The 10,313-nt window shown below is 39.3% G+C and overlaps 1 protein-coding gene across 1 annotated transcript; it reads left to right on the forward strand.

Moving 5' to 3' along the window:
- The first annotated feature begins 156 nt into the window (after window positions 1-156).
- On the forward strand, window positions 157-9,948 carry armc3 (armadillo repeat containing 3). The gene is given in 20 exon segments (XM_025910570.1): window positions 157-600; window positions 800-855; window positions 1,689-1,806; window positions 2,046-2,171; window positions 2,416-2,484; window positions 2,673-2,848; window positions 3,420-3,614; window positions 3,735-3,918; window positions 4,036-4,188; window positions 4,275-4,383; window positions 5,166-5,415; window positions 5,605-5,741; window positions 6,010-6,178; window positions 6,335-6,438; window positions 7,385-7,468; window positions 8,012-8,095; window positions 8,784-8,948; window positions 9,237-9,255; window positions 9,257-9,400; window positions 9,591-9,948. Coding segments are annotated over 19 exon segments (2,541 nt in total). The 5' UTR covers window positions 157-600; window positions 800-807; the 3' UTR covers window positions 9,798-9,948.
- Window positions 9,949-10,313: the final 365 nt, after the last annotated feature.

Genomic DNA, 10,313 nt, shown 5'->3' on the forward strand with positions numbered 1-10,313 from the left:
TCCTTTAAAGATTTAGACCCCAATCCATTGAGCTCCAGTTCATTTTACATGCACTTTTTGATGGCTACTGACACATTTGCTACAATGTCCCAATGATGATTTTAGTGGTATTATTCACAACCCCTTCACCTGACCTCACGCTCACTCAACATAAACTTGTGCCCTCCTCGTTGTTACCCAGGATTTATTCTACCAGTTTGTGTAAATGTGTGTGTGATATGTTCAAAAACACACAAACAACATAGCTAATACCTGTCAGTAGCATTGCCTTTTTTGCGTGTCTTAGCATTTCCTTGTTGGACTATACTGTTTTTTTTTCTTTTTACTTTACTTGGATAAATAACCACCGAATATATTTTTGTTCCGAGTCCCGATTACATAAATGCATTGTCAGTGTTTCCGAAGTAAACTGCTAAGACAATAGGAGCCATAACTTTTTGCAACAGGTTAAAATAACGATTGTTTAGACCATTATTTAGTTCCACATGGCACCCGTTGCCTGGCAACGTTGCGTCAACCTCCTTTTCCAAAACACAGTACGGTGAAGTTATTGTTGTCGGTTTAAAACCTCGAAGTTGCCTCTTAGTTTGGAAAGAAAAAGTAAGTCGTGGTTCATTTTTGAGATAGTAATTAGAGAGCTTGCCATATGCCTGTTTTGTAAGCTTAATCTGTCGACAGTGCTACTGAGTAGTGGCATAGTAGCATAACTAGCTAGCTAGCTAGCTTTATGGGTTCACAGAGTTGAACGCATTGAACCATTATTGGACCGCTGCCTCTCATCAATATTGCTCCTCCTTAGGCCATAATATGGGAAAGAAGTCGAGGAACGAGAGGGAAACGCCAGTCAAGGAAACGGTGAGTGACGAATGTTTCTTTAGGTGTTGGCAAAACCTAATTAATGCATTTTTGAACCTTTGACAAGGTTTAATTCATGTCCACACACAGCCTACTGTACATCCCGGGAACATATCAATAAAAAAGCATGCACAACTCTCTGATTGGAACTACTACTATGGAACTTGATTCATTGGGCCTTGGCATCATAGGTCATTAAGACTGATATACAAGCAGGTATTTGTGTCAACAAATCATGATTATTCTAACTACACAAAAATTAATGAATGAAATTTGAATTTGCTTTATTAGTACATATCAAATGCTCTGATTGACACATCAAAAGCATTGACTGATAGTAAAGAATATATTTGTGAGGAGGTAAGAATGATCAGTTTCTTGCATGGTGAAACATCCCCTTTCCCAGTGGATAATTTCTTGGAAGGAATAAATTGACACTAACAGTCTGAAGAAAGCTAAAGAGGGAGTGTGAAACTGAAAGGGAAAAAAAAAACAGATGTCATGCTCAAAAGTGTGTCCATCTGCCACTACAATAAAAAAGTCTTTGACTTCATTCCAGATGATGAAGTTTTCTGATGTTCTGATGATAAAAATAGACATGTACTTTGAAATTGTGGCTTGGTCTTTAGTAGGCCTTGGGCACAAAATTGTTTGAAAACGGCATCAGGATATCATGTGCATGTACATGTTCTCAGGTTGTTGCCTGTTGGTACATGCTGGGCATTGAGATATGTCCTGTCTCATTGTCCTAGAAGTATGAAAATCAAAAAGACAGACCTGACTTTATACATTTTTTTTTTGCAAACACTCCTTCTCCTTGTTGACTCTCACAGTTTGAGCCGCTACCCCTTGAGAGCAAAGCCCCAGCAACAGTAGTGCTGCTGTTGAACTCCCCAGAGGAGGACATTTTAATCAAAGCGTGTGAAGCGATCCAGACATTTGCAGAAAAAGGTATGGTAGGGTACCCACCGCTAACCCTTCCACATATTATTTATTGTTTTTATTTCTATGGGCAACCTTGCAGCTGAATAGCAGAAAATCCGTACAGATAATTTAGCTTTCAGGCTGATGTTTTGTAATGGTGTATTTTTTTGATATGCATTTTTTTAAATCCAGAAATTGCAACATTTGCAATTCACTTCATCACCATCTGCCTAATTTTCCTGTTCACTGTCTCCCCCTGTTGTTAGGAGATGAGAACAAGGTTTCTCTGCTGGGACTTGGGGCATTAGCGCCTCTCTGCCAACTCATTACTCACAACAACAAGCTGGTCAGACGCAATGCCTTCATGGCCTTGGGCATCATGGCCACCAATGGTGCGTCAGACCAGTTACGTCATTGATGCAGATTCGACTGCAGTGGACTTGGTGGCTTACAAGCTCATGCGACAATCTTGATTCTACAAATGACCCTTTAGTTTACCGGCCATCTATGTGTTTGTCAGGAATTTGTATCTGTTAATCTACCAGATGTTGGATTCCCTGTTCTGTTGATTTAACAATGAGCAGGGTGCTAGCCTTACTGAGTAACTGAGTAGTGTCTCTTGTTTAAATCTGAAAGGTGATGTAAGGACTGCGTTGAAAAAATTAGATGCCATTCCATCAATTATTGAAAAACTATCACTCGAAGGTGAGTAATAGATTTTACAAGATTAAGATATATTTGGATCACTAAAGCAAACAGTATCACTTTGTATAAGTTGCATACAATCAAAATAGAGCACATGTGTTTACTTATGGCAATAGGCAGTATTTCTGTGATCAATCCTTATTTATTTCTGGTTCTCGTCATATGATCAAATTCCATTTTTGTTCAAGATGATACAGTTGTCCACGAGTTTGCAACACTGTGCCTGGCTTCTCTGTCAGAGGATTTCCTCTGTAAGGCCCAGATCTTTGACAACAAGGGGCTGCCAACTCTAATTCAGCTGCTGTCTAGTTCTGACCCAGATGTCAAGAAGAATTCACTAGAGACCATCTCCAACCTAGTACAGGTGACCCAAAATCATCAGGCTTTAGGATTTTATTTTATGTAAAAATTATAAGGATTTTCACTGTGAAAAATTAACGTGATGTTTAATAGTCCTAAAAGACAATACAGTTGTCTTCACATATTTACTGAATCCCTGAACTTTTCTAGATATAACGTGACAGAGGTACATGTGACAGTGCAGATGTTTAATGCTGTAGAATGTGTTTAACTTGTCAGCTCTGCAAGGGAAAGTATTTATTATGTCCAGTTTCATCTATGTGATAATAGCGCAGGTAATAACTCTGGTGTCAGTGGTCACACTGTGTTCTGCCTCCCTCCTGCTCTACTAAGGCAGCACTGCTGCCAAACCTAAAGTATTTCTTAGTAATGAGAATGCAGTTAATGCGAACTGTTTCCTGCTGTGCGCTATGTGTGAGAAAGAGCAACTTCACAAAGTCCTGACCTATTTCTCCCAACATTTACAGATTTCATGAGTGAAAACAGCTTCAAATTTGCTCCTAGGATTGTTGAAAAAAATGCTTTCAACATTTTTGTGAACCTTTTGCAACCTCTGCTGTTTTGTCCCCATGAAGGACTACAAAAGCCGCCTGGTCGTACACGAATTAGGTGGGATCCCTCCACTTCTGCAGCTCTTAAATTCGGAATTCCCTGTCATTCAGCATTTGGCTTTAAAGACGTTGCAACATGTCACTACTGACAGAGATGCAAACAAAACCTTCAGGGACAAGCAGGGATTTGAGAAGCTTATGGGTATCCTGAATAATGTGGTAGGTATATGGTTTAGGTAACATATGTCTTCATTCTGTTGGTTTGTGTTAATAAGAATAAAATAATAGAGAATCCTTTAAAATCTGTGTCCTCTGGACCTATCTTTTTATTTCTCACAGAACTTCAGTGACCTACATGCTGAGGCCTTGCATGTCCTGGCTAACTGCTTGAGTGACAGTGAAAGTGTCCAACTCATTCACAAGAGTGGAGGACTGACCAAGTTGATGGAATTTGTCCTCACTCCCAGTGTGCCTGAAATCCGGTCAGGTGTTATTAAATGCATCACCAGGGTGGCTCAGAGCTGTAAGCACAGAAGGCAATTAGAGACAACAGATTTCTTTCAACTTTCCCACATAATTTACTCCTTTTCATTTATTCTGTTATGCGTGTGTGTATGCGGGTGCATGCCTGTGTGTTTAGCTGAGAGCTGCAAAGTGCTTCACGAGCAGGATGTGGAGACGGTTCTGGTTGAGCTTCTGTCCTTGGAGAACACTGGTGTGATAACGTCTGCCTGTCAGGCTGTGGCCGCCTTGAGCTTCCACGTAAACAGCAAAGAACGCTTCAGAGAACTTGGCACGTACATCTTCACCGAGCCACCCTGAGATTAGGTGCAGTCAGCACAACAAAGTGTAACTGAGTTGGATTCCTTTGTGTTTCAGGTTGTATCAGTGTCCTGGTTCAACTGCTGAGCAGGGAGAGTTTGGCACTGAGAGAGGCGGCAACCCAGGCCCTCTCCAACCTCACTCATAACAGCGCGTCAAATGCCTTGTGAGTGACGGGGGACTTTGATGTCTTACCTATACCTCATTGTTTTTGTACAGAAATATGCACTTCTTTTAACAATTCAAAATTTATGGAATTATGTATAAAAACATCTACAACAAACAAGGCAGTTTAAAGACACAGAATGAGGCATACGAGACAATTTGTATAATAAGTTACTGGGTAATATTTATTTGTCAGACATCCAGCACACACTGTCTGGTTCATATCGATCATTCAGGTGTGCTGGGACACCCCTGTCCCCAAGAAGACAAAGTATTGGTGACCTGGGCAAATCACACTTCAACCCTTGGCCCATATAATCCCAAACATCTCTCAGAAAAGGAAGAAGTTTTGAAAATTCCCATAATGCATGCACATAAGTGCCTGTTTTTGTCTTTTATGTCCAGCATAAAGCATCCAAATATGATTTTTTTGGTAAACTTCTAGACCCTTTTAGTTGTTTTCCCATTATTAGCTACATAAAATACATAAAATCTGAATGAGTTCAGGGATTTAAAGGTGTGTGTTCTACTCTGGACTAGAATGCTGTCCTCCCCTTTTTTCATAAAAATGAGACACGGAATCTCTTTACTTCTTTTCCATTCTCTTCTCCACTCTTGTCTTATACATTTTTTTCCAGACAAGTCTCCTTCGAACCCCCGAACCCACACATTGTATGCTTGGAAATAATATGCTTTAACAACGTATAAATTAGTAAAACTACAGTAACTGTCAGCCGTCTAACTTTTCATTAAACCTCCCTCCCTGTTTATTGTATTTTCCAGTGAAGTGTATGAGGAAGGTGGCGACAAGCTCCTCGTCCAGCAACTGTATCAAAGCTGTCCAAAGATAGTGGCCAATTCTGCTGCCACACTTTGCAACATGGCAGAACATGAGATCATCCGCTGTAGCATCTTGTCACATGGAGCCATACAGGCTCTGTTGGAACCCTTGAAATCTACAGTTACACAAGTCCTGGTAAACACTGCACATTGCCTGGCAGTGCTGGCCAGTGATGAAGAAGCTAGGGCAGAGGTTGGTGTTTATGTGACCTCAGAATGCTGGCTTGTTCTCATGTTCGGTAATAATAAATAATGATCATTGTTTTTAATCATTGCTGTAAACTTTACTCAAGACAGCAGGGTTATTGTAAACAGCATTTGGTTTCACTTTGTGATACTACATTTGAAATTCTTTCACTAAATAACTAAAACTCAACCCAAGCTAGTCAGAGTTGGAGGTCTTCAGCTTCTGGTCGATCTACTGCGGTCTCACTCCAAGGAGGTGCTGCACAGTGCATGCTTGGCAGTGAATGTCTGTGCCAGTGATGAGCCAACTGCTGTGGAAATGTGCAAATTTGGGTAAGACGTGATAGATAACACTGTCATTAGAGCATGACTGATGTGTCACCAAATAAATGACTGGCGAGTAAAATAAATGCAATATCTTCATAGATATTGCTTAATGTGATCCCCTAAATAACCAACAGATGGCAGTGCAAGACAATATTAGATGTGACTACATGTGCCTTTGTTCATTTGTTCATTTTTATATTTATTAGTAATGACAGAATATTTTTCTTTCTTTCTTTCTTTTGGTCTATGCTTGTTGTTTCTATCTGTGTCTCAGAGCCCTGGAAATACTTCAGGAAATCAACCAGTCAAAGACTCGTAGGAACAGTTTTAGTGAGTTGGCTGTGAACGGCCTACTTAACTCCAACTTGTCTTTTAAGTACAGCCTGACAAGTTCTTTGGCCTCCACTGACATCATCACCGGCGGCTTCTACGATGCTGGAAAGGTATGTTGTCAGAAGTCCTTTCAAGAACTTTTTAATGCAATCTTATTAACATAGCATTAGTTGGTTGTTGTTTTTTTGTTATTGGCAGTCTTTCACAAGAATGCAACATGACTTTTCACATAATAATTAAATTGCAACTCTTGTGTTTTCCCTCAGGCTCGCCCTGGTCAGAGGATGCTGACTTTAGAGGAACTGTCCAAGCAACCGGTTAACCAGCGGCGAGCCATTATTTTTGTCAACAAAGCAACAGTATTGCCAGAGTATGAATCTAATGTTAGAGTATGTTTTGATAGTTTAAGGGGAGAAATATAAACTACATTCTTTTAATGCTTGTGCTTAAAAGACACCAATTGTTTTAAAGAAGCATGCTTTATTATTACATTTTTTTTAGTTTAGATAGATGTTTTGAGGACAAATGGAAGGTATATTGTATGTAATAGCCCTCTAAACAGTTACAGCTGACTCCTCCCACCTGGTAATAAAAGTAAATTAACCAGAACAATCACAGAAATTGACTGGGACCATTAGGTTCCTGCACTAGAAGTCACAACATGTTGTTTGCTCAGAAAATTTATTGTGGCTGTTAGATTACAATCACCCTCCCCTTCTCTGCTCCAATCCTGTGCTCTATTCTTCCTTCGTTCCCTTGCCTCCTCCCATTCTCCTCCACTATGCCTGTAGCATAATTAGTGTGGCAGGGTACGCAAGCCCTTTTTTAGGGTGGCAACACACTCAGAGGGCTTCTTGTGATTCAAATAATGGACTTCTAAGCTTGCACCCAAAATCACAAATGTGCAAAAGCACAAAGAGACACACAATACACTTCACTGAGCGTATTGTTCACTGAGCCACATAAAGCATGCACGCAATGAAAAAACACATCTTAGATGTTTAAGGTTGTATATGCATGCACTGTTTAATGCTTTCAGCATTTTCATGAATTAACTTCGGAAAAGAGAGCAGTACCCCCTCAGGGTACCTCTGTTCACCCCTTCACCCCTCCCAGACCCCCATTCCACCAGCATGAATTTACACGCAACACTTCAGGCATTCTTAAGCAGTCTGTTATGTAATTGATTCCTGGTCTCATCCATAGCTTTTGCATGAGCCAAATCTTCAAAGCAAAAGGCCTCACGATTGAATTCATTTTCTTACTTATTCTTCTGTGTTCCTATAAACCAATTAACTGATGTTTTTTGTTGGTAGGGAGACAGTACATGTGCCAGAAGAGACACAGAACAAGCCATCAGAGTCAGACGGCAGAGTCAGAGGAGAGCGTAAAACACCAAAGTGAGTGTGTTTGCTAAGTAGTACAACAAGTAATACCACTAAAATCAGAGGTTCTGCAGACAAAAATCTTTTTTGTCCAAACCCCCTTTGGCCACAGCTATGATTATTATTGTTATTATTATGATTATTATACATTGACACTCTTTTTGACACATGCTAAATGGGAAGTTGTGCCAAAAATAATGACATTTCAAGACAATATTAAATGATGCTACATTTTTATACATGAAAATGTAGCTACATAAATGCTGCATGCTAAAAAAAAATCATGGAGAGAGGCAGAATATCAAACAAAAATCTAGAAAAAAATAATTTCATACAAGTTATAAATTGATTTGCAAGTTATTGATTGAAATAAATATTATATCCCCAAGCAAAACCTGATTTAGTTCTTGGCAATGTCCATGAAGCCCAAGTTTCCCTGTAGCCTTGGCAGAAAAACAGCCATAAAGAGTAATGCTTCCATGATATATTTGCAAAGATTTATAAAATACAGTGCTCTGTGTTCATATAAACCATTTTGTTGATGTCCTTTGGTTGCAGGGCGACAGTAGATGTGCTAGAAGAAACACAGAGCAAGCCATCAGAGTCAGAAAGCAGAGTTAAAGGAGACCGTAAGACACCAAAGTGAGTGTGCTTGTTAATGTGGAGGCTGAACATAAAGCAGCACCACTAAAATTGATCACGAAATGTGAAATGAATTAATAGAGGTCATAAAGGTGGAATTTTAAGTAGTGATTTTCTTTCCTTGTAAGACACTGACAGAATTCTTTTCTAATTCACTCTCTCTCTGTACAGGAAGAAGAAGGAAGAGGAACAGAAAGATTATGGCCACATGTACTCTATTATTATTATTGATATTACTAAAGTTTATGTTTGTTCAAATGCATGCATGTGCTGTATTCATATACCTTTGTATAAACTGTCTAAACACTTTGGAGATGAGAACAATCTCTCTGACGCATGCTAAACAGGATATAGTGCTAAAACATTGACATTTAAAAAGTATTGAAAGATCTTGATTTTAAAATATGTTATTAAAAATCATGCCCCATAGTGATAATGATTAAATCTTGTAATGATATGCTCTCTTCATTATTGTATATAAAGTCAGATAACATAAAGGAGATCTTTAGACACTAAAAAGAGTGTGCTTGTTAATATGAAGGATGAGCATAAAGCAGCGCCACTAACATTGATCACATGATTTGAAATGAGTGATAGAGTTCACAAAGGTGGAATATTAAGTAGTAATTTTCTTTCTTATTTTAAGGTCTGACTCAGATTTCTTTTCTAATTTACTGTGTTTCTTCAGGAAGAAGAAGGAAGAAAAACAGAAAGATAATGTCCAGCCTGAGTCTCCTGTAGAGAAACCAGGGGGAATGATGGAGGATGTCTCATTGCAGATTCTAATAAAAATTGCCAAAGAGTACATCTTTCCACTGAATGATGAAAAAGAGCAGTGTGAAGCCTTAGCCAGGTAACGTATTTATGCAATTACTGGCATGCAAAGAGAGAGTGAAGTAACTTATCAGCAGCCATTGTTTAAAACAAATCTCTGGAGTCATGGAAACACATTAAAAGGACATTTGCACACCAACTCTTAAAATGTCAGGAGAGCTTACTAAGAATGACAGCAGTGGTATGCAATGCAGACACTCTGCTAACACATAGAAATACAATACCCCGAGAGATCAGGATGGAAAACAAAGACTTTATTTTAAAGGTTTCTGCATTTTTTTTTGGTTGGGTTTGCTCTTATTTTCAGGCTGGTGAGCGAAGCCATGGGGGGGAGCAGTGGAGATGGAAAAAATGCACGAGTTTTCTTGGATTCTGCACCTCAGTGAGCTGAAGATTCAACTTCAGTCTAATGTTATTCCCATTGGTTTCATCAAAAAGGGAATCTACTATCACAGGGCACTCCTGTTCAAGGTACAGATTCTTTACCCGTGTGGTAGCATTAGCATGAGCGGCTATGTTCGTCATCTTTCCTAATGTTTTTTTATTCCTTACCAACATGTTTTGACATCCCAATTTAAGCTCTGTCTCTTTAAGGTCTTCTCCATAATATTTGTTCCCCAGCCTTTTTCTCAGTCTGACATTCTTCCGTCTCCTCTTTTAGTCACTGGCTGATTGCATTGGACTGAGTTGCACACTTGTTAGGGGAGACTACAACCGTGCTTGGAATGAGGTTCTCCTTTTCAGTAGAAATTCCTCCAACAAACTGCACTCTTCACAGCCCTGCCGCTACATAGTAGACCTTATGCACCAACCTGGAAACCTGTTTCCAGTCAATAGCCCTGCTGCAGTCCAGTATCAAACTATATAACTGGTACTGTACTGTTTAAATACCCCAGAAGGTAACGCATGATATTTTGTCTGATGTGCATCAATCGATTTATATGTAATGTGTGTTTATGTGTACATGATGTGTGCATGGCGGACCTGAGTAATCATATAATAAATTATTACCCACATCATCAGTTGACTATTTTTCTACATATGCATAAGCAAAGCAAAATCTTGTCTATTGTGGTGTTTCTCTGTTAAACACAGTGATTCAATCTTTGTACTTTAGCATGGGTTCAACATGGTGAAGCAGTGTTTTTGCCAATGTGCAAGCTGTAGTTGTTAGAGAATTGAAAATATCTCTTACAGCTTCATGCCACCATCACCAGCCTGGAGCTTTGGATCCATGCTTTCATGTTTTTGAACCTGCCAGAAAGATTTTATAGTAGAAATTTATACTCACCAGACCAGGTATCGTTTTCCAATCTTGTGTTGTCCAATTTTGGTGAGCCTGTGTGAACTGTAGACGTACATTCCTGTTCTTAGCTGAGAGACA

This window comes from Oreochromis niloticus, linkage group LG9 (genome assembly GCF_001858045.2).
Source record: "Oreochromis niloticus isolate F11D_XX linkage group LG9, O_niloticus_UMD_NMBU, whole genome shotgun sequence".
NCBI classification, from domain to species: domain Eukaryota; kingdom Metazoa; phylum Chordata; class Actinopteri; order Cichliformes; family Cichlidae; genus Oreochromis; species Oreochromis niloticus.